This window comes from Cokeromyces recurvatus (genome assembly GCF_025118155.1).
Source record: "Cokeromyces recurvatus strain NRRL 2243 chromosome Unknown BX663scaffold_43, whole genome shotgun sequence".
Taxonomy (NCBI): Eukaryota; Fungi; Mucoromycota; class Mucoromycetes; order Mucorales; family Mucoraceae; genus Cokeromyces; species Cokeromyces recurvatus.
This window is the reverse complement of record NW_026251429.1, coordinates 96,590-119,497: the sequence shown is the minus strand read 5'-3', so window position 1 is coordinate 119,497 and position 22,908 is coordinate 96,590. Positions and strand designations below refer to the sequence as shown.

The window sequence follows — 22,908 nt, the reverse complement described above, 5'->3', positions numbered from 1 at the left end:
TGTACTTTTTTAACAATAATAATAATAAAAAGCTATAATTCAACTTAATGCATAAGCTTCATCACTAGTGAAACAACGACGAAGGTCATCATTATTTACATATTCGCCTCCTCCTTCTGAGACTTTAGAAAGCTCTACTCTTTCCTCTGTCACTCTTTTTTTATCATTTCTATGATGTTCTCGTTTGACATCATGGATAGCTTGAATTCTTTCTTCAATCGTATCTTGAATAATATACCAAAAAACATCCGTCTAATGACTATAATAAGTTTAACTGATTCATAAGTCATAAGAATAGAATACCTTACCTCTTTGGTTTGGCCTATACGATGAATACGGTTAATAGCTTGTTTCTCTAAGGATTCATTTAAGACAGGCTCAACAATAAATACTGTTTGAGCTACTACTAATGTTAATCCACTAGACTGACTTCGTGCATGTAGTAAAATAACATTCACGTTAGGATCTTCTTGAAATTTACTAATGTTCTTCTTATTTGCAGAGGGCGCCCCACTCTGGACCATTATAAAATTAATATTGTTCTTTTTAAGTCCCTCTTTAAGCATATCAAGTGCTTTTGCCCATTGAGAAAAGATAACACACTTTCCATTCTTGGTCATTTTGATGTGCTTAATGTGACGAATAATACTATCAATCTTTTGTCCTTCTCCTTCTACAATCTGTTGCTTATTGATTTCGTTAATAAGTTGCTTTAATCTTTCATCATCTTCATTGCTGTCTAACAGAGTACTGCAAGATTCTCCCTTTTTATGCATCTCCATTTGCTTGTATGATATATTATACCACTGATTCATGCCTACTTTAGAATTACATGTATGGCATCGTCGATTCACTTTAAACCATAATAAGCCACAATCTAAACATGAGGTATGACCACAATAAGTAATGATGCCCTTTTCAATAGGCTCTTGACAAATTAAACAATCCTTCTTCACTAGCTTTTCTTCTTTCTCTAATGAAATTTGTTCTTCCATCAACACTTTAAAATAGTGATATCGTGATTTATTTTGTACAATCTGCTCCTCAAGTTTAGCTTCTGCCATCTTTAATTTATCAATTTCCGCCATTGGATTTTTATGTTCCCATTCGAGCAAGGTATCAGAGATGCCTTGAAGATATTTGTAATAAGAGATTCGACTATTGAATAACTGAGATAGCTTTTTAAAGTCGTTATCTATATCATCAACAAGCTTAGCCTGTATAGGTAAACAGAACTTTATATACTCATGCTCCCTTTGTAGTACCAATTGTTTATTGCTGGCAGCGTCAGTTGCATCAGAATACTTGGTCTTTAGAGCTCTTAATGAGAATTCAACATCTCTTAAACATTCAACTTTATATCCAGTAGGTGACATTAGCTCCTTTCTAAATGCATTTTCAGTTATCTCTATTTGTTTTGCTTCAGGGCTAATAACTGCATCCCCATTCATGTTTTCATCTATACTCCACGATCCTTCGGCTGCAATAATTTCAGCTACGGACATAGTAGTTCCCTTTATGATAAATTTTCTATCTTGAAGCAAGTGTTGATAAGCAGATAAATAGACTTGACATAATTCCTGTTGACGTAATGATTCCTCATATTCGTTACCTGTTGCTTCCTCTTGTTGTTGCTCATCGACAAGTGGTTTTGTCAAGATGGGTATAATCTTAGACCTTAAATAGAGAATCTTTTGATATTGTCGATCCAGGAGAGGCCCAAGATATTTAAGGTTATATAGAATGTTAATATCAGGTGCTACCTCTTCCCGATCTGCCTCTTGTTGTTCTTCGTCAGCAGCTGGATGCAGTTGTTGTTTATAATAATTTTTGAAGAATTCAATAAAAGTATTTACGTCAAGTAGAGGTCGTGATCCCATCAAAAATTCTGAATTGTGATTGTCAGATTGGATAGCTCTCGCTGCCTCACTTACTTCCTTTACATGTTGTTTGACTTTACTTGTATAGTTTTCTAATAAAACACGACGAATATTTGTGGCTTTGGTATAATACAAGTTTTCCAGACTTTCTTGTTCCTCCTTCTGGCCGTCTTCAGAGGCCTCGGTTACAAGACGATGGCATATACCTGCAATATAGAAATAATATTGATGTAAAAGTAAATGCCATCTCATCAGTGTATTTGAACTATATTTTAATATAGTAGATATTTCATTTGTTCCCTCAGTTATTGCCTTTTGCTTTTTCAAGTCTTGTGCCTTCTTCACCTCGTCTGCATGATGTTGAACTAAATCTTCTACGCTTTGTAGGTGTTGTAAATACACATTGTAAGATGATCGCCAGTCCTGTAAGACTTCATACATGCCACCATGCTTGAGTGTCATGGAGTAGTATGCATGTTGGTTATTATCCAGTGTAATCATTGCATTTCGTAACATATCGTTAAGAACATCATGTAAAGGTTTTGCTCCTCTCGTACTATTGGTTTCACCTAGGTTCTCTAATCTCATTGTCCTGTTATTAATCATGGATGGATGGATACAGTTTTGACGCAATGCAAGCAACCAAGGTCTCATCTTGGATCGTAAGCTATGATATTCCATTTGCATTATTTCAGAGGCATCATCAGGTAATGACCATTCGATACTGTCCAGCCAGTCTAAACGAAGCCTTTGACGACATGTTCGCCAAAGGTCATCATAATAATGTTGTTCAATTGTTGAAAACGGGATACGCACCACATGCCGTGATTGTTTTGGAATATGAATTTGGTCTCCTAGAGCTGCCTTATTATTACGTCGAATTGTCATACTTGCAAATTGATAAAAGATGGGCCTGTAATTGGGATCAGTACAAAAGGTTTTAAATTCACGTTCACTATTAAGTGTAGTTTCGAGGGCTAAAAAATCATAAAGACCATAGAGGTCAGTAAAGTTGTGGTTGTTGTTGCTGCGAATAGGTGTGCCTGTTACTGCCCATGCATACCAATGTGGAATTGATTTCGTTAGAGCAGCAATTCTTGTTAAAGAAGCTTCTATCATTTGTGCCTATATATATGTATATGTATGTATGTATATAATTTAGATGTAAATAATTATAAATATATATATATATATATATATATACCTCATCAAGAATGCAACGAAACCAAAGCGTATTTACTAAAGGGCTTGTCTTGAACTCATTATTATATCTTACACCTGTATATATATATGTATTAAATGAATATATTAATGATGATTATTTTTATGATTTATATAATCATACCCTTTCGTTGAGGTCTTTTTGGACGAGGAGTCGCATAATATATCTCATGTCTAAAAGCCTATATTAATTCTCATTAGATTTTAGTTTACATCACATAATAGGTAAAAGAATAAAAAAAAAAGGAAATACCTCATAATGAGTCAGTACAATATCATATTGAGCAAGATCTTTTGCCAAAATAGATCTATCATTACGACGTCCCTCATAAATAAAAACAGATAAACTTGGTGTATGTTTCTTAATTTCCAACTGCCATTGAGGAATAATGGATGAAGGAGCAATAATTAATGTACCTTTTGAAAAAACTAAATCATGACATTCACTCGGCTTGGGATGAAACTCATTTTTAGGATCCCATATATGTTTTGCAATCAAACTCAATACACTGATAGTTTTTCCAAGGCCCATTTCATCGGCAAGGATGCCACCACGATATGAACGATCGATAAGCTTATTTATCGCTAGCCTATCTACGCTTACAACGTCTGTAAATAGATTTAGATAGCTACCACGATTAGAGTCCTTGGCATCATGAGAGCCAGCATAAAGAAGAGGTAAGTTATTATAAATGTCTAAATTAGGTATAATAGCATTATCATTATTAATAATTTGTCCTTCACGATAAATCATCCATTGTACATTTTGTGTTTGGAAAGGAGTTAATCTTGCAGTAACTTTGTGAGAAGTATAAGGTTCAAGGTATATATTAGACACAGAAGGTTGTAAATAGTTATAAAAATCTTCAATTGTAGAATCACAAGGTAAAGGTGGTATAGTTAGGTTGATAGTAGTGTTGTTATTTGTAACTAAATGACGTTTTTTAACATTCAAAGTAGTAGTATTTATAGATGACGATGATGATGAAGAAGACGCATAAGATAAAGGCTTTAACGAATCATTCTTATTGTATTGGGCTTCTACTTTGTTATCTTCTTTTATAGCAACTTTATGCGAAAGTGAAGTTAATAATTTTGTTGATCTGTTAGCTGTATTTCCATACTTTAAATCTAATTGTAAATTAAAACTACTGGTATTGCTAACAAGTCTAATATTGTAGGCATAAATAAGTTTAGTATGCGCAGCATAAGCAATGGCAATAAATAGTTGTACATTATTTTCGATAACTTCTGTATCATCATCTTGAAAATGGTTACTTGGGCACATATATTCATTTTCAACAATAACATGCTTTTCTCCTAAAGTAAACACTTTCATTGAAGCGAAGATCGATTCATCCATTCTAACATAGTTCCATTCTATATCTAAATGCTGATCATGAAATTGACTAACATCTTTGACTAGCTCCATCACAGCTGCTGGGTCTGCATTAGGAATGGAAATAGGAAACTGTATTGTGGCTGTGTGCTGAGGCGATGGTGAAGTGTATGGACGATCATTCTCAGAGAAAATCTTCATTCTTTTATTACGATTAGCTTCAACATCAGTTTCATAAAGAAGTGAATGGACTTGTAGTTCAGTTAAAAAGTCATATAAAGCTTGTATTTTTCCAATTGAGCCATCGAGAATAGTAACCATTTTTTTTTTCTTTTCTTTTTAGCTCTTGACTGATTGACCAAATAAAGAGAGGGAAAAAATAAGTAGGTAGAGCATAATTTAAGCATTTCTTCTTTTTTTTTTTTTTTAATGTCAATGGAAATGAATCTCAGAGGCTGAGATTTTTTTTTTCTTTTTTTTTGAAGACCATTTAATAATGAAAAAGTCCATCTGTAATGAAAAGTTATTAAAGTTCAAGCTCTCTTCAAAGGGCTGTTTTGCAGTGAAACAGTATTAATATGAGAGAGAAAAAATTCACTAATCATAAGTTATATAAAGATTAATAGCTTGTTGTTAGCAAATAATGGATTAGATTTCTTGTCTCTTTTTGATTGCGACAATGAGTATAATCTTAAGTTTTATTTAAAACAACAAAAATCAAGGCTTTTAATCCCCCTCCTCAATTAATTGTAGTCAATGATTTTATGCGATGAGTCAAGTAATAGAAATCACTAGGTACCTAAAAGTCCTTTACAATATTTATAAAAAAAATAAAAGATCAATACAATCATAATCACTGTTCCTTTGATTAGATTGCCAAACCCTGAAGACTTAATTGAGACTGAATTATCATTGGAAAATGCTAAACCAATAAGCTTCTAAACTTGTTTTTTGACAGACTTGTTTAAATGTTTCTCTTTAAGCCCTTCATATCTTTGTAGATATCCGCGTGTCTAAACCTACGTCTCAAAAGTGGAACACTAACTGAAGACACCTTCCATCAAGAAGGAGTTTGAGGAACTTTTGAGTGGATGATATGAGCTATCCAGTCAGATATTTCTAGTAAGAATTTAAATATTTATGTCTATTTTATCCAAAGAAGAAGATGCATAAATAAAACCAAATAATTGAATTATAACCAACTTCCGGGTTACTATCAAAAAAAAAAAGACCTGAAGCAATATCTCTCACCAAAATAAGATTGAACACTAGTCAAATATTTTACATTAATAAGTGTTTATATACGAATTGTTAAAGCTATCTGTGCTTAGGTACAAATCAGAAAAAGAATAGAGTTATTTACAGCCAAATGTTATATGTAATAAAAATGTTATGAGAGTTTCAGGGGGGAATCTAAATTAAACCCATTTTTATGATCCGCTTAACTTATTCAAGAAACATATCGTTAAAAGACCTTTTTTTCTTTTTAATGATAAGATACAGCTTATATTGTAAACTGTTAATTTTAGAGCATATTCAGTAGTTTTAATTACAACGGCAATAAGCAGACACTTGATGTCTTTTTGTTATAAGTGAAAGTATCATTCATCATGCACATATCGTTTTAAACCCTATCCTAGACTATTCTATTGTAATAAGAAGGACTATCTATTTTACAAAACAATCCTTTAGATGTCTAACACTTTTGTATATGATGAACTTATGTTGTTCGTAGTTAATGCTTTCTTTTTATTTTATTTTATTTTTTATTTTCAGCCTACTCTTCTTATTATCAATAAAGCATGAACTCACTATTTTATAATTCTGCGCTGATGGAAGGTAGCATAGAATTCCCTCCCATCGGAAGCACTACACAGACTGGGCGATTCATGTGTCACCGCCCGGCTTAAAACAGGCTCTTCATATTGCCTCTGTGTTCGAGTATTTAACGTGGTGAACAAGGCGGGCCCCACGACTACGGCTGATTGGCTGATTTAAAAAAAAAAAAGAAAAAGAAAAAGAAAAAAAAAGGGGGGAAATTAAAAATGAGCGCCTTTTTATATCCTTAATGAAATGTTACACGAGTGACTACTATTAGTGTCTATTATTATTATCATAAATGAATACATAAATAAAAAAAACCATATTCTAATATTCTCTTACTTTATATTTTTTATTAAATAAATTTTTGACTTTACTTTGAGATAGACTAATGAAATAATTTTGATGGGTATGTAAACAAAGGTATAGGATTTGAAAGAATAAAGAAAACCTTCTTAAGCTTAAAGATTTAAATGTTTATGATACTTATTTGATAGCAAAACGAAAAAAAAAACTGTTTAAACAAAAGTAAGCTGGCATAATAGGGTTTTATTTATTTATTTTCTTTTATAAAATTTGTTAGGTTGAAACAAATATTGTAAGACTTATTGCTTCTTAGCAGTAGGACGGAATTGTCGACGATTAAGCATAAAAAAGTCACGAAGTTCAATAGGATCACGACCAAGAATATCTCGTACATCGTTATTAAGAGGAGCAACCACATCTGAGCAATGAGCCATTTTGAAGTGATCTATTATAAGTTTGATCTGGAAATGCTTAAGATCTTCCTTTGGCATTGGATGCCATGCAAGATGGTCTTCATGATTCGATTTATGCTTTGAAGCCAAGTCAAAGGAAGATGGGTTTGTAGAACAATGATCCATATTTTCAGCAATATACTTCAAGTAACTTTCGAGTTCATGGTATTCCATTTCAATAGTGTCAATATCAAGACCACTATCATCATGTTTGAGTGCTTTCATTAAGGATTCTGCAATCATTTTCAAGCTCATTGGTTGCATACTATGAAGCATAAAGAGTTTTTTCATGCCTGTCGAATGAGACCCACCAGTTTGAAGTTGTTTAGAGGAAGGTTTATTCAACTTAATAAGATCATCAGAGGAAGAATTATCAGATTCATTTCCCGAGTTAGCGTATGCTGACCAAACAGCAGATTTTTTAGAAAGACAAGCAATAGATACACATTCAAGTACATCCTTTATATTAACCATCGTTAAAAGACTGTGTTTAGACATAGGCATACCTAGTCTGGACTTGTTTTCAATCATGCTCTTCCAGAAATACATGTATTGCTGAATGAAAGGAATACGGAAAATAAGCCAATAACCATATTCGAAACATTTGCGAAAGTGGTTTTCAGCTTGTTTAAACTGGCCCATGGGAGATTCATTGTCTTCAGCCATCTCACAACCGAAGCTAAATGTATAATTTAAGTGTTAAATAAAATAAAATAAAGAAATAAGTGGTGGTGGGGGAAAAGCTATAGATGATTACCTTGATATCATGATAGCACGCTTTACTTTCTCATGCATAGCAGCATCAATCAAATTTTTGCCATACATAGCCATTCGTCCGTCTTTGGTACAAAAAGGGTTAAAGATCATAATTTTAATATGATCTTTCATTTGTTCACGAAGCATATGTTCACTTTCATAGTCAACTTCCTACAAGCCAAAAAAAAAAAAAATAATAATAATAAAATAAAAAAAATATCAATAAAATTCATTTGATTTTGAAGGCTTTTTACCTTAACATCGATTCCTCGTTTCTCAAGATAATCCATTTTATGCTTGTTTTCACACAGTACTCTAACACGCCAATGACTCTTTTTGAGTTTACCTTCACGATGTTCTAACTCATCTGCAATATGAATAGCCATCGTACGGCCAACATAACTCTCACCATTGGTAATTAAGATATATTTGTGTTTCTTTGCAATTTCGGCCATAGTCTTATTTATTTAAAAGAAAAAAGAAAATGAAAAAAAAAAAATGATGCTAATTCTTCATGCTTTTTATATTTGTAAAATGGATAAAAATACAAGAAAATGCGTTGTATATATGCTGTCTTGCCTGTTTTCAACTAGATCTAAGCAAGAAATTTATACAAAGAGCTAATTTATCATTAACAAGTTTATTGCTTTTTCATTAATAAAAAAAAAAAAATTACAAACAAGTAAAGGTAGAGAAAAAGAAAAAAAGAAGGTTCTTTTTTTTTTAAAGTATATCTTCTTTTTGAAGTTCAGGAGGAGCCATGTTACCCTTTTCTGTAAACGTACTTGACTCACGTATTTCTTCAGTAGAAGGTAATTTAACTAAACAAGGCCATTGAACAAATTGATCACCGTGCTTGAAAGCAAAATTAACACCTGAAATCAAGACAGAAATCCAGAAGAGAAGTAAAAGGAAATAAGATGTATATGATTTGAATCCAGAGTAATTAGGATGAATGATGTTTAATAAAAGCATGAAAATAGCGTAGATTAAGATATAAGGAACCTAAATGATAAAATGAATAAACTAGGGCATAAGAGTAACTTTTTTTTTTATATATTGATATACTTACAACACGAACACGAAGGGGCTTCTCGATATCAAATGGACTATGTGCATAAGGAGATTGATCATATTCAAGTTGATATTGACCAAGGAATAAATCAAATGCATCTTGACGATTACCGTCTAAAAAGTTATTTTTAACATAACGTGTTATAGAATTCTGTAAATCTTTCAAGGCACCCATTTTAGTACGTTGACCAGTTCTAGTGAAGTCGGTTTTAAGGGCACCTGTACCAGAATAAACACAACTAACACCATCTGCATTATCAGCCCAGACTATATATATATATATATGTATAAATATAAATCTCTTTAAGCCACTAGTTCTAATTATTTACCATTTCTATAGTTCTGCATAAATTCTGGTTGATCTTCTAACTTTTGATTAGTCTCTAGAATACCCAAATCACGTAATTGTTGAGTTAAAACCCATCTAGCAAGCGTACTTTGAACTACATTAGTTCGATCCAAACAATCCATACAATTAGAGCGTATAACTGAAGTTTGCATTTTCTTAAGATTGTTATTTAATACATCATAGCAAGTATAACTGATACAAATCATGTTAATCTAAGCTTTAATTTTTTTTTTTTTTTTTTTGCTAATAACTTTACCCTTGTTCTACTAATTTATCTTTCAACTGATCAACTAAGAGTTGAATACGATGCCAACGCATCTTTGAACATTCAGAATGAAAATCGAAATGAGTATAAAAGATACGAGGATCATTTAACTGTTCAACTGTACGAGCATAAGCCTGACCCATAGGTAACTCATATCCCTTTTTGTTGATTAGATTTACTAAAATTTGAGGACCGTAAATACGAATTTGCTCATCAAAATGGGCTCGAGCTGCTGCTAACTATAATTTAATATTTGAGTTAAAAGAAAAAAAAAAGTTATCATTTTTTCCCTATAAAATAAATAATTTACACTCTTCCTATTTTCACCAATCCAAAGACGAGGTGTATATTTAAGATTGATTACTTGAGCCCAGAAGACGGGAATAGAGCCTCTTGTTTGAACATAAGACAATTCTTGATTATTATACAAGACAAATTGTTCTGTTTCTACAAAATTAGAAACATGACCGTGTTCATCAATACCACGTGAAAAATAACGTGTTCCTGGACGATGTCTACTTCTACGTGTAATTAAGCCCCATACAAATTCTTTGTTATTAATTTGGCACTTGTTCAATTCAACGACTATAAAATCATGATGTTAAAATATAAGAAATGAAACTTTTTTTTTGCCCACTTACATCCTTGTATCACAGGTAAAATAAAGCCAGAAAGCTACAAAAAGCAATTAAATATACAACTTTGTCACCTACAAAAAAAAAATAACAACTTACATCAATCTTGGCTTCAATTAACTTTGTAGATACGAATCGATTCCAAAAGAAACGCTCATCAGCCTTTATAAAAGAAATTAAATAAATTAGTTCGTAAGCATAATTTTTCTTGAGATTGTGAATGTACCCTTTTATAAAAAGGTCCCTCTAATTGTTCAGCATTATATAAAGCTTGTCGCTGAACTGATTGAGTCAAATCATAATCATATGAAAAGTAAAAAGTATTGTTTTTGAGATGAGATTCAAGCAAGTTGACAAATTTTTGTTCTTGAGATTTCTAATAAAGCAAGTTATTATTAATTCTTTTTTTTTTTTTTGTTTGTTTGTTTTTTACTTGATTTTCATTCAAGCTGTCCAAGTTATGAGCTAAAGGTAATATTTGAAAAGAGCCAACACGATAAATTGACTTTCCACGAATAGAGCCAATAAGTTCACGTTGAGTAATTGTCAACATGTAATCACCTTGACAAAGACATGTTTATTAAAATTATAACAAGTAATGATTCCAACGTTTACCTGTCCAAAACTTAATAAAGCCTAAAAGACCATAAATATTCAAGGCACTTTCTTGCTCATTGGTAGGAGGTATACTTTCTATAGGAAAAATTAGCACTTTAACCTTATTTTTTGTTGTTGTTGTTTTTTTCACCTGATATGCTTAAGTTTCCTGTATTTCGGTCAACAACTAAATTAGAACCTGATTCAGTAGCAATAGTATATGTATTTTTGGTAATATATCTAAAAGTTAAGTTAGGGATATGAATTGGCTTTGTATTCTCATGTAATTTTACAATTTCAAATCTTTATACATCTTTAATGAAGAAAACAAGATGAATTCGGTATGAATTACAGCAGTTGCAGTATTTCTACTTCAAATTCAGACAATGTTAGACGAATTAAAATTGATTTTCAGATAGTTTGTTTACCTTTTTTGGATGAATAAAAAAGGAAATTCAGATACAGATGCAAAAATGGGACAAAGGAGAGACAGAACGTTAGATGAGATTCAGAAAAAAAAAATGCTATTTTTTTCGTAAAGGCTTCTTACCTGTAAAATCTTTAAGCCAGCACCTCACCGGAGTTAGATGTGGCAATTACATTGGAGGTGGCGCTTTGTCGTGTGAAGACAGTAGGGCGATCGTTCCCATTCCAAATTGAAGAAGCAATCAGAAACATATTCTTGGATGCCATCACATCACGATTCCAAAAAATATTGCGAGTGTTGCACTTCAATACTTGATGGATTCGTTTGACATCGTCATCTTCCCCACATTTCAGACTCTTGAGGTCTTGATTCAAGCAAGAGTTACAGATCTATAAGGATGCTGTTTAGAACATGTGATATATAGACATCGTTGTACTAACCTTGGAGGTTTTATACTCATTAATATCTAAAAGTAACAATTCTCCAAATCTCTCTCTATGCTCTAATTGCCTATACATCTTGTTTCAAATGCCGTGTCGAAGACCTTTAAATTTGATTTGGTCTTTGTTTTGAAGGCCATCACCAAAGATTACAAGAGGCATTTTCTTGCGATCGCCTTCTTCGAAACAGCTTTTGCTCTTCCTACACCTTTTCAGTTATAAATTGGCAGCCGCTCGTTCCTCTTGATTGTCTTCAGCCCTTCTGGCTTTTCTTCTTCTTCTTCTTCTGTTTCTCTTCGTATTCTTTCTTCTATTCTTGTTATACTTATTACCTCCATTTAACAAAATATTGACGCTTGATTCTATAACGATTTGAGAGCCAACATAGTTTTTTTCCATCGATATCTTGCAGTGTTAAACCCATAAAATTCAAATAAGTGGCTCATATGCTCCATCATGTATAACACATGTTGAAGGTAATCTTCTGATGATACTGTTTTTAGTGTTCGGATATCAGTTTCAATTTTAGTTAAACCTAATTCTTGCTTTCTTTTGTGTTCTTTTTTGAGTCTATTCGTATTTCCCATCATATTGTAATACTATGCACTAGAAAGACTTCGTATATCATTGTTTCCATGATAAGATACAAATACATTCTTTACGGCCGGGATCTACGGTGCACGGTCTGAAATATTTATTGATCTCTTCTTGATTAAAATCATCTAATTGAAGAGAAGCACTCTCAGAAAGTTCACTTGTCTTTCGACAAAATGAGACTCTACAAGTGTATCCATCTGTGTATATAGAGTTCAAAAATAGCCTGTTCTTTTGCAGTAAATTTTCCAAAGCTTCAAAATACTTTCTTGTTTTGCAAGCTTTTTTGCTGCGATGAGTGTTTCGGCTTCAGGATATATGGGTGTACGTGCCATTAATAAAAGAAAGATAAAAAAAATAAAAGACAAACAGAAAAAGAGAGAGGAAGAAATAGTATAGCAAAAATTCAGTACATAATTATCGATCTGGGATCCAATACAATAGGATTAAGATATGATATATTGAAGATCACGTCACAAGATTATCACTAAAGATGTCTTGCTTATTAGTTATATAATCCAAGCGAAGACTATCTACTTATTTGTGTTTCTCTTAGACTGGTTGAATACAGATATGAACTTGTCAGTTTAAAGGGACAAAGAGATCTCGGATCCTTTTGTTTTTTCTTTGGCTCCTAAGGTTTGATTTAGATATGATTAAAAAATGAGTTTTGATCCCCACTCTTACATCGTGTATTGCTATAATGGTACGAATGCTTAAGAAGCTGACTCTTTTTAAGAATCCACCCCTCAATCGAAGAAAAAAATCCTTAAATTTGCTCAGCACAGTCGTAAATTGGTTTCTCATTGTACAATTAAATCAGCACCAAAAGATGGATTTTTTTATAATACGCCAGCTAAACTTTCTTAAAGTTGTTCGCAAGTAACATCCATGTAGGCAGGAGGTAAAAAAAAAACAAGTGACTTGTTAGTCTACAGTTGCATTTTAATTCGTCTAACATTTTGTCTGATTTCCATTTTTACCTTTTCCAAAAAAGATGAACTAAACGTCTGAAAATTAATTTTGATTAGGTCCAAAAAAAAAAACTAACATCGTCTAAATTTGAAGTGTAAAAACTATAAAGTATATCCTGATGGCTCTAGTCGATCATCAGTAAAGGTGATGCTTCATATGGTAAACCAACCATCAATGAAGGTTAGGGTATCCATTCTGCAGGCCCAATTCGTTTTCTGTGCTATTGACTTACCGGATGATACCTTGCTCGCTAAATTACTTCCCGAACTTCACGCCTCCGCTTTCAACACTCAATGGTATAAACTCATTCAAACACCATGCTGGAGACTCTGTGCCGCCAATTCCATTCCGTTAGACAAACGCTCCTTTCGAAAACATCGTTGAGAATTTCTTGAAGAGAGTTTTCAACAACTACGTGACGAGACACATTCTGTTTTGCTTTCCTCTTGCCGCCCTAATCTGATTATTGACCCGATATTCTGGTTACTCATGACATACAGTGAGCGTAGTCGAACTATTCGATGGTGTCTTGGTTGGTTATCCGGAGGAATACCTAAAGCCTGCCCATATCATCCTCATGTACACTTTAGTCGGTCACACGCCACTGAATGCTTGCATATGCACATCCGTTTATTCTTGCCACGATCAATTGCAGATCCCCTTTCCTTTCTTTTAAATCATCTCCCTCAGCATAAGCACCGAAATTCTCAGGATGTTTCTGCTTGGTTCTATCGCTGGCCAGTTATGTGTACCATTCTACAGGAAATAGATTACTTAATGCACGATAAACTACCCCCTCCACTTCTTGATCCAGGCAGAAAATTACTCAACTGGTTGTCTCTTTAAACTTGTTAGCAATATCCCCTTTCTTTCTCACCTTCTCTTCTCCCTTTCCTTTACCTTTTTACCTCTTGTCCCATAAGAGGGTTTTTAGATACTTTCTTCACATGATTTGAACTGACCTGGGCAATACAATATAACAAAGATATTATGTACCCATAGGTCGCTTTATAAATTTTAATTTATAAAAATAATAATGTTTAATCGTAAAGTATATCCGTAATTATTTTTAAAAAGCGCTCAGGTGCTCAGATGCCTTTTTTTTTTTCCTTATATGATAAATAAATAATGATAAACAGCAGCAATTTTTTTACAGTTATATTACATAATCATTTTATTTATTTTTGTAGTAGTAGTAGTAGTAATAGTAGTAATATTTATTTTAAAGGATACCATTTCTATTGTTATTATTATTATTACTTCCAGAAAGTGAGCCTAGAGTATCTTGAAGGACACCACCAAGAGTATTAGTTACACCTCCAGCAACTCCACCAACTGTATTTACAGTACCGTCAACAATACCTGATGCTTGATTAGTAACACCCTGAAGTAATCCATTATTATTTGCAGAGGGTTGTTGACCATAAGTATTTTGAGCTCCTGTTGCTCCATTATTATTTGCAATATTTGGTTGTTGAGTATTGCTATTCATTCTATCTATTTTTAACAGGTTTTCGTTTAGATCTTATTTAACAACTTGGATATACGCAACATGTCTTATATAAGATTTATGAATGCGGCTATGATGTAATGATATTTATATTTTGTTACTATCTAAAATAGCTGCTTTATGTCATCATGATGATCCTTTAATTCTATTTTATATTAAACTTAATAGTAAGCATTTTTATTTGATAATAATCGAATTATAAGCACTAGTAAAAGAAAAAAAAGTAGTAGTTCATTATTTACTTTAACTTGAAATAATATTACTTTTAGTTGTAATAAAGTAAATATCGAAAACTGGTAATTTTGTCTGACTTTGTTTTGTAGTTGTTATGTAAATTGCTTTATTTATTTTTGTATTCATATAAATATATTGCACTGTGGCCCAGACTTATGAACTTTGACATTACATAAAATAAACAAAACTTCATCTTAAATTGTGATATCAAAGATTTCCACCAATGGAATTATTATAGATGAAATTAATGATTTAGTATTTTCTTTTTTCTTTTTTTTTTTTTTCACTATCAAGAGCTGGAGAAAGAACAAATGATCTCAGTGCAATATAAAGTAATAATAATATAGATGCTTGAGATATATGCTAGTATGTCTATATCAGTGTATATGCACTGTGTTTTTTTATATTTTTTTTTATTTATTGTATGATAATTTGACATAATAACAATATTAGTAGAAGAAAAAGATATAGTTTTATCTTAACTTATCTGGAATATCCTTTTCATATGTCTAGATATTGAAACCAATACTGTGTTTCATTCTTCTTTTGAATAATTTGCTGGAAATGGAAGTTCTAAAGATTTAACTCTATTATGTTTAAACAAGACTTCTTTTTATTATTATTATTATTAAACTAGTATAAGTTTGAAAAGCATTGTATACAAAGTCTGATCATATGAAGTCGATATACTAAATCAAATCTTTTAAAGAATAAAACATCTAGTGCAGAATAATTAAGAGAAAGATATACACTTATATGTATGTAAGAGATAACTTTAATTTTATACATAAGAGTACTAACGATAGTCTTCATTAAATCCTCGAATTTAGGGATATATACACATAAAATACATATATACACATGTATATGAATAAAAGAGATGTATTTCGTTTATGTTCTATTGTAAATTATAAACTACTTACTACAAGTGAATTTATTCACTAGGCTTTTGATTCAAACCACATTAATTGTATAATCAGTTGTATTAAAGGTCAAATATATAAAAAGAACAGTTTAGTATAATATTTCAACAATTTAAAATAAGCAATCAAAGGAAGAAGATATATTTGTTATCTTTTATTATTACAATAATACATATATCTCCACTTATATTGTAGTGTGATTGTATAGTAGAATAAAATAGTAGTCAGATAAATAAAACTCTACTTGCATATGTAATACCACCATGTAGGTAACTTCAACAATGACTCCTTCAATTAAGAATATTTAAATGTTTACATATAAAAATAAGGAGCGGGACACCTATTTATATTTCTTTATATTACAATAATAATAAATAATTAAAACATTGACGTTGAGTTAGTTGAAAACTGGAAGAAAAAAAAAGATACTATAAAATATCTTCTTTTTTTTTTCTGCTATTATTCTCTAGTTATTGCCTCCTTGTGTACACAAATCTGTAATAATATCACCATAGGCATAAAATATAGGGTTGTGTTGAATTAGAGAGAATGTTGCGATTAAGCAGTATAGTATCAGAAATGTACTGTAATAATATATAGATCATGTGTAATAAATGGATACCAGCATGGGACTTTAGATCGATTGAATGCATTCCTCTTCAATGTATGCATGTCAAAGCTTTATTACACGTGTCATTTTCCATATGTCAAGTATAGTATAAATATCATATTTTAATACATATTTAAAAAAAAACCCCTATATGACACGTATACTACCATTTAATTCGAATTGTCATGTAATTTTGACAGAATAAAAGTATAATAGTTACCTTATATAGCTCATAATCACTACAGTAAAGCGTTGTATCTGATTTATATCTCTCTTCATTATATGAGTATTTATATATAAAATCTCTTGATAGTAATATGTTATAATGGCATAGTATATGGGTCTACATATAACATTATAAACGATAGATAGTGTACTAAAAGTGTGAGGTATATTGATACAGGTGCAGTAATTGTAAAATCGACAAAATAGCGCGTATTTATAAGATCCGAAAATATAGTATAAATACAGATATTTATGATTATTTGATATAGAGAAACATCAACATGAAACCGATACAAATACAAATGTTTATAAATATATAAATATACTATATATATACATTTATATATAGTATATTTACAAACGGTGGAAAATCTTTTCATTATTAATTGTCAAATGCATATCCACTCTGCCTCTTATCCCATTAAACATGACCTACTTTATATATTTGTTATATGACTATGTAGTCTCTTTTCTTTTTCCTATTCTTTCATAAAAGTGAATATTAAACATGTATAAGCTTAATTTTTTTTTTTTTTGTTAATTTATTTTTTGGGGAAATTGTTTTACGAAAATTATATCTACCTGCAATAAAATGACTATACATTAAGACTTTTGCAATATTTTATATTATGAAACATAAAGGCCCTATCACATGATTTGTGAACACAAGTGAAATTGTATAAAATTACACTCTATTGTAAAAAAAAAATCGAATAGTTGAAGTAAAGATAACATAGGTTTATGTTATTTAATTTTTCTGATCTTAAATAGAACTATAAAAGTAATTCGATGGATGAGTACTGAGATATGTATATAAATATATATGTTACTGGTAGCTTTATTATTATAAGATTATAGTCAGACCGAAGACATGATATAATAATTTATGTATAAGTGGAGTTGGAAATTGACTTGGTTTACCCACCAATTTGATAATATAGCAATCACTTAAGGTGAGGAAGTGATAATTACTACCGATTTCTATTATTTGATCTATAAATTAGAACCTCATTGATACACACTATGTTTAATTTATTTATTAAAAATATAATTTTTTTTCTTTTCTTTTTTTTTTTTGAATTTTATTTACTATACTTAACGGAATGCTATGTTCTTATTATACCCAAAGCGTAGGAGAAGTGAATACTATCATATGAAAAACATAAATATAGAACTCGTGTGTCCGAAAAGTCCGAATTTACATAGTATTTTTCAGAGTTATGCAGGTTGTTAAACTTTGGTATTATATAATAAACATGCATTATTAACAGATACAATTACATCATTATTCATTGATTGTTGTCTGGACCTTCTATATATATTTTCTTTTATAATTTTATTGATCCATCACGATAAAGTTTTTTTCTTTTTTGGGTTTTGTATGTTTTTTTTTTCTTCTATTTTTTTTTTGTAGAAAAAGATGATTGGATACATTTTTGAAAATTACATAACGAATAAGTTCAAATAGTCTAGTATTTGCTTGTTCGAAGGCAGCAGACTATCTTGTATCAAATTCGATAATGTTTATTAAAATAAATCAAAAGTGTTGCTTTAATCGTAGTTTATTTTTCCAACTTGTCGGTTTTAAGCGGACTAAGAAAAAAAAATGGGGAACAATGATAAAACCCGTGATTACCAAATATATAAAAAATATATAAAGGTGATGATTAGTTTACAGCTAGTATAAAGAAAATACTCTAGTTCTACTCTCTTTTTTGTTTATTAAGCAGGATTTTTTTTTCCCTTTTAATTTTATAGTAATAAACTCAAGTATTCTTTATTTACATGTCTATTATCTTTTTCTTTTTTACTTTTTTAATTTGTTAAAAATAATAAATGGTCAAAGCATCAAAACGATATAGAAATGATAAAAGGTTCCTATAATTTATAATATCTATGTTAATAAAGCAAAAAAAAAAAAAAAAAAAAAAAAAAAAAAGTATTTTAATAATTTACATAAGCTAAATCAAATATTTTTTTTCTCTCTCTCTCTTTCTCTTTATATAGTGATCTAAAAGAAAATAGAGTACTTCAACCATTAGAATCACACGAAAATACTAACATGGAACAGGTAAATTTCAATATCTTTTCTTTTTTTTTTTTTCAATTATAATATAATCATTTTTCTTATAGAAAGTCTCTTATAGATTAGACATAATGTAAATGAAACGAATATTCACGAAAAACTGAATCTTGTCCTGGATAAATTACAATGTATATCAAAAGCTACTGAATATTTAATAGATGAAATAAGAGAATTGAAAACGGAAATACAAGATATTAAATATTCTTTACCATCAACAATAGATGCAAATCGAATAACAAATGATACAAGAGGAATAATACGTGAATCAGAATCTTTAGATAATAAACAAAAGGGTCCTTTCCCAGAATTCAAATTAATAGATAGAACATTATCTCGACCGTCAACAAAAGATATTGCAGAAACAACAGGCGGGAAAGCACATAGTTTACAATTTACATGCAATCTTTATATGGAGCTTATTGAAAAAATATTAGGTCCAGCAACAGAAACTGGTTTAGATTATAGGGCAATGGTAAAGGAAGCAGTCCTGATTACTAAATCAGTCATATCTCAAATCAAGGAAGCTTATTATATAGATTCTAATTTACGTTGGAGCCAAGTTGACCCCACCATTAGACTAGAAGCTTATCAGAAGCTTGAGGTAGCCACTGAACATCTTTTACCTTTGAAAGTTTGCTCTGAATTCTGGGGAGCACATGTATTACTCAGTAATTTCTGGCTTAAACGAAAAAAACCAAGAAATAATAACAGTTCACAAAGTGATGATATCCATAATAATAGTAAACGTAGAAAAAAATCTTTTGTGAATACTTCAACACAACAAAATACCCTACAAAATATGGATCAAGAAAAAAAGTCACCTGCATTTAGTATTTCTTTTTTAACAGATTAAATTCATATTTCTACAATAGCTACTACTACTGCTATTGTTGCTGTTGCTCTCGCTGTTGCTCTTGCTGTTGCTCTTGCTCTTTCTCTTGCTGTTGTTGTTGTTGTTGTTGTTGTTGTTTTTTATTATTCATTTTTAGTCTATATTTTTCTGTTTTCACCTCATGTGAATCCACTCGAGGTCTATCTAATAACTTTACATAATGTCGTGTCCTATATTCAGTTCCAGCACCTAATAGCATTGAAATTCGCCCATCTTTGTGTAAATCATCTTTTAATAAAATACGTTTATCTAAAGATGAAATAGGAAATTGCTCAATTTGTTTAAAGAATGTTTTAAATAAGATACTATGAATAGCGTGTTTCTCCCACATTTCATGAAAGAGTCGATAGGTGTTCAAGGGTGTAATTAAATTATGCGTATCATCTTTAGTTCCATCTATATAGATCCAGTCTATCTTCTTTTCATATTCACAATCATAGAGGACAAGAGGTAAACTATGGGCTATAGCATACTGTGGTTTTGCAGGTACCTTCTCAACATCAAGAAGATCCTTCATGACCTCTGGTGACTCTAACTTTTGCCCCACCAAAAATAGAATAGCCATTATACACCTCACTTGATTCCATAAAAAGGCACTTCCCTTTAATTTCACCTCGTATAGATCCTCTCCTCCTTCTTGGACTGGATTAATATCAAATGAAAGGATCCTACGCTCATAGCTTGTTATATTCTTTGCAGGATCCAGTTTACAAAAATTTCTAAAATCATGTAGTCCCACACAATAATCTGCTGCCCTTCGCATCAAATCGATATCTAAGCTTCCCCTTTGGAAAAAATATTTATATGTACGCGACTTGCAGTCAAACCGAGCATTAAAGGTGGCATCAACAGGGGCCCAAGCCAAGATACGTATATCAGGCGGTAAAGTTTTATTCAAGATACCTATATAGCGCGGTGTAAAATTGACATTATTCTGCTGTTGTTGTTGTTGTAAACTAGGATCTAATTTTTTATTAGTGCTACGGATATTGAGTGCAATCACTTGTCCAAGCCCACTAACACCTTTATCAGTTCGTCCACACCGAGAATAGTCACAATCGTCACGATGATGAATGAGTCGACATTTTTCTAAAGCCTTAAAGAGTTGATCCTCTACTGTAGGATAAGTTTTTTCATTACTTTGAGTAGCAAATCCATAATAATTCCAACCAAGGTAAGCTACTTTGATTGCAATACGTTGTTGCCCATATTTTGTTATATCAAATGGTTTTTCTTGTTTTAAAAACTTTCTTGTAGAAGGGCTTTTTTTAGCTAATTGATTCTCTAAGGTTTTGATTCTTAAAATTAGTTCTGAGCGTGTCAATGTGTCGTAAATTGATGAATGATCATCTGGTTTGCTCCTGTTTATGATACGAAATAAATTTTGCAGCCACTGTCTCATGAAAGAAAAAAAAAATAACGATAATTAACTGGTATGTAGTGTAAGAAGAAAGGGGGTGCCTGTAAACACTTTTTTTTTTTAAAAAAAAAAATGCAAGTATAAAGCAAGCTTAATATTTATCAAGCTTTTATTTGACACTAAATTGTACTTTTTATTCTTAATAGAAAAAAAAAAAGACGTTTATTATTCATTATTGACTACTGCTTACAACAATAAAATATAAAAAAGCATGAATAGTAAAATTCCCTTGTCTTTTTTTTTTTTTACTATTATTATTGTTAGTTGACTTTGTATTATTTTTATCTTTTAACTCAATAGCGTTGCAATTAGCCGGAGTTAATGAATACGTGTTAGTTAGTTGACTCTTTTGAAGTATTCGTTGATCTACTTTGCTTGAAATAATTCATTCATATTTTTAGACTTAGCAGCACTGAAACATAGTTGTTTGACTAAAAGATTTGTTGGCTTGTTCTATTATTTTTTTTTATTTTTATTTTATTTTTATTTTATTTTTATTTTTATTTTTATTTTTATTTTTATTTTTATTTTTATTTTTATTTTTATTTTTATTTTTATTTTTATTTTTATTTTTTTTATTATTTTTTATCCTATTCTTTCCTTCTTTCTTTCTATTTAACTCTATATGATAGACACCAAGTCAAAAAGACTCTTATTTTACATTTTAACACTTTTAATAGGTCTCTTACTTTTTGCAAGTATATTTCATACAAATAATGGGTTTACCAACAACAAATTATTGGAAAATAGTCAGCTTACTACAGAGACATTTATACAGAATGATCAAAATACTTTAATAAAAAATCAGGGTGTATCTAATTATACATATGATATCAATTGGAAACCTAAAGACTATCCTTTGCCATCTGATAAAATCATGACAGCTATTACAAATAATATAATAAGCGAGGAAAGATCTGTAAAAAGAGTAGACCCGATTACTAAAAATAAATTTACTGAAAAAATACAAGTGAATATTCTATTGACCGCTGTGGTGAATAGTGGTATGCTGGACCATACGCTCAATTGGATTGAATCACTTAAACGAACAAATCAAGATGATAAATTCTTGGTCTTTGCTATTGATCAGGGCGTCGTAGATGAATTAAGTCGAAGAGGTTATGGTCAACAAGTCGTACTTATACCAGACGATTGGTTTCATGTCCCTCTCGCATCTGAATTTGCTCTTTGGAAAAGCAATGACTATCGTCCGATTACACATGCCAAAACTTTAATTGTCGAACGACTTCTCTATTTGGATGTAACAGTTTGGTTTAGTGATGTCGATATCGTCTTCTTGAGTCCTCATATTCGTGAAACGATTCTATTACAGATGGTAGAACGTCCTAATACGGATATCGTCTTTAGTCAAGAGGTGGACCAGAAATCAATTAATTCGGGTTTTTACATGATGAGACCTACTCCTGTCACAAAGCAATTCTTGCATCGTATCATTCAAGAACAGGATACAACTGAAAACTTTACTCAACAAAGAATCATGAATAGAGTCTTGAAATCAATGTTCTCTCGAGATTATTCAGAGAGCCCTTATCGATTATTGGATATGCTCTTGTTCCCTAATGGAAGATATTATTTTAAAATGGAGATGCCTTTAAAACTAGGCTTTCAACCTTTAATGGTGCATGCAAACTATTTAGTCGGTGGCCAAAAGAAAGAAGCTCTTATGAAAGCTGGACTGTGGTATAACAACTGAAAAATAAAAAAATAAATATATATAAAAAAAAAGAATAATAATAGAATAAAGGAACAGAAAAAGTATTTTTTGTTATTGTTTTTTTTGGATTCCTAAATAGGAAATATAGTTTTTTTTTATATATATAAGGCATTGTATCCTTAGTGATGAAAACCATTTTATT

At 30.9% G+C, this 22,908-nt stretch overlaps 9 protein-coding genes across 9 annotated transcripts; 3 read left to right on the top strand and 6 right to left on the bottom strand.

Moving 5' to 3' along the window:
• Window positions 1–39: 39 nt before the first annotated feature.
• Window positions 40–4,761, bottom strand: BX663DRAFT_556045 (SNF2 family N-terminal domain-containing protein; the record flags this gene model as incomplete). Its single annotated transcript, XM_051531682.1, has 5 exons — window positions 40–252; window positions 309–3,005; window positions 3,085–3,158; window positions 3,226–3,283; window positions 3,355–4,761. 5 exons carry the CDS (start codon window positions 4,759–4,761, stop codon window positions 40–42), a joined length of 4,449 nt encoding a protein of 1,482 aa, XP_051378225.1.
• Window positions 4,762–6,866: 2,105 nt separating this feature from the next.
• BX663DRAFT_490236 (uncharacterized protein) lies at window positions 6,867–8,230 on the bottom strand (the record flags this gene model as incomplete). Its single annotated transcript, XM_051524944.1, has 3 exons — window positions 6,867–7,698; window positions 7,777–7,946; window positions 8,030–8,230. The coding sequence occupies 3 exons, from the start codon at window positions 8,228–8,230 to the stop codon at window positions 6,867–6,869; spliced, it is 1,203 nt and encodes a 400-aa protein (XP_051378224.1).
• A 152-nt stretch (window positions 8,231–8,382) lies between these two features.
• On the bottom strand, window positions 8,383–11,307 carry BX663DRAFT_525687 (SacI homology domain-containing protein). The gene is made up of 13 exons (XM_051529808.1): window positions 11,246–11,307; window positions 10,989–11,063; window positions 10,847–10,935; window positions 10,714–10,791; window positions 10,532–10,659; window positions 10,325–10,474; window positions 10,198–10,260; window positions 10,105–10,138; window positions 9,774–10,048; window positions 9,455–9,702; window positions 9,179–9,390; window positions 8,848–9,116; window positions 8,383–8,780 (listed from the first exon to the last, which is right to left on the bottom strand). The coding sequence occupies exons 2-13, from the start codon at window positions 11,006–11,008 to the stop codon at window positions 8,499–8,501; spliced, it is 1,848 nt and encodes a 615-aa protein (XP_051378223.1). The 5' UTR covers window positions 11,009–11,063; window positions 11,246–11,307; the 3' UTR covers window positions 8,383–8,498.
• BX663DRAFT_266424 (uncharacterized protein) lies at window positions 10,918–11,782 on the bottom strand. Its single transcript, XM_051521929.1, has 3 exons — window positions 11,563–11,782; window positions 11,246–11,511; window positions 10,918–11,063 (listed from the first exon to the last, which is right to left on the bottom strand). The coding sequence occupies exons 1-2, from the start codon at window positions 11,638–11,640 to the stop codon at window positions 11,257–11,259; spliced, it is 333 nt and encodes a 110-aa protein (XP_051378222.1). The 5' UTR covers window positions 11,641–11,782; the 3' UTR covers window positions 10,918–11,063; window positions 11,246–11,256.
• Window positions 11,783–11,924: 142 nt separating this feature from the next.
• Window positions 11,925–12,491, bottom strand: BX663DRAFT_556042 (uncharacterized protein; the record flags this gene model as incomplete). Its single annotated transcript, XM_051531681.1, has 3 exons — window positions 11,925–12,121; window positions 12,225–12,356; window positions 12,422–12,491. The coding sequence occupies 3 exons, from the start codon at window positions 12,489–12,491 to the stop codon at window positions 11,925–11,927; spliced, it is 399 nt and encodes a 132-aa protein (XP_051378221.1).
• Window positions 12,492–13,708: 1,217 nt separating this feature from the next.
• Window positions 13,709–14,099, top strand: BX663DRAFT_525670 (uncharacterized protein; the record flags this gene model as incomplete). The annotated part of the gene is made up of 1 exon (XM_051529807.1): window positions 13,709–14,099. A coding segment is annotated over exon 1 (218 nt), but the record flags the coding sequence as incomplete, so codon positions are not given.
• A 4,370-nt stretch (window positions 14,100–18,469) lies between these two features.
• On the top strand, window positions 18,470–19,572 carry BX663DRAFT_556040 (uncharacterized protein; the record flags this gene model as incomplete). The annotated part of the gene is made up of 3 exons (XM_051531680.1): window positions 18,470–18,507; window positions 18,641–18,704; window positions 18,781–19,572. The coding sequence occupies 3 exons, from the start codon at window positions 18,470–18,472 to the stop codon at window positions 19,570–19,572; spliced, it is 894 nt and encodes a 297-aa protein (XP_051378219.1).
• A 118-nt stretch (window positions 19,573–19,690) lies between these two features.
• Window positions 19,691–20,944, bottom strand: BX663DRAFT_412834 (pseudouridine synthase; the record flags this gene model as incomplete). Its single annotated transcript, XM_051522311.1, has 1 exon — window positions 19,691–20,944. A coding segment is annotated over one exon (1,254 nt), but the record flags the coding sequence as incomplete, so codon positions are not given.
• A 948-nt stretch (window positions 20,945–21,892) lies between these two features.
• On the top strand, window positions 21,893–22,824 carry BX663DRAFT_525653 (nucleotide-diphospho-sugar transferase-domain-containing protein). The gene has a single exon (XM_051529806.1). It carries the CDS (start codon window positions 21,909–21,911, stop codon window positions 22,743–22,745), a length of 837 nt encoding a protein of 278 aa, XP_051378217.1. The 5' UTR covers window positions 21,893–21,908; the 3' UTR covers window positions 22,746–22,824.
• The last annotated feature ends 84 nt before the right edge of the window (window positions 22,825–22,908 follow it).

Excerpts from the sequence above, each read along its gene's own strand:
- BX663DRAFT_525687 (XM_051529808.1), bottom strand. The coding sequence starts at position 11,008 with ATGTATAAAGATTTGAAATT. Across the intron at positions 9,391-9,454 it reads GATAAATTAGTAGAACAAGG|TTATACTTGCTATGATGTAT; the intron begins GTAAAGTTATTA and ends GATTTGTATCAG. Across the intron at positions 9,117-9,178 it reads TATGCAGAACTATAGAAATG|TCTGGGCTGATAATGCAGAT; the intron begins GTAAATAATTAG and ends ATATATATATAG.
- BX663DRAFT_266424 (XM_051521929.1), bottom strand. The coding sequence starts at position 11,640 with ATGTATAGGCAATTAGAGCATAGAGAGAGATTTGGAGAATTGTTACTT. Across the intron at positions 11,512-11,562 it reads ATGAGTATAAAACCTCCAAG|ATCTGTAACTCTTGCTTGAA; the intron begins GTTAGTACAACG and ends GCATCCTTATAG.
- BX663DRAFT_525653 (XM_051529806.1), top strand. The coding sequence starts at position 21,909 with ATGACAGCTATTACAAATAATATAATAAGCGAGGAAAGATCTGTAAAA.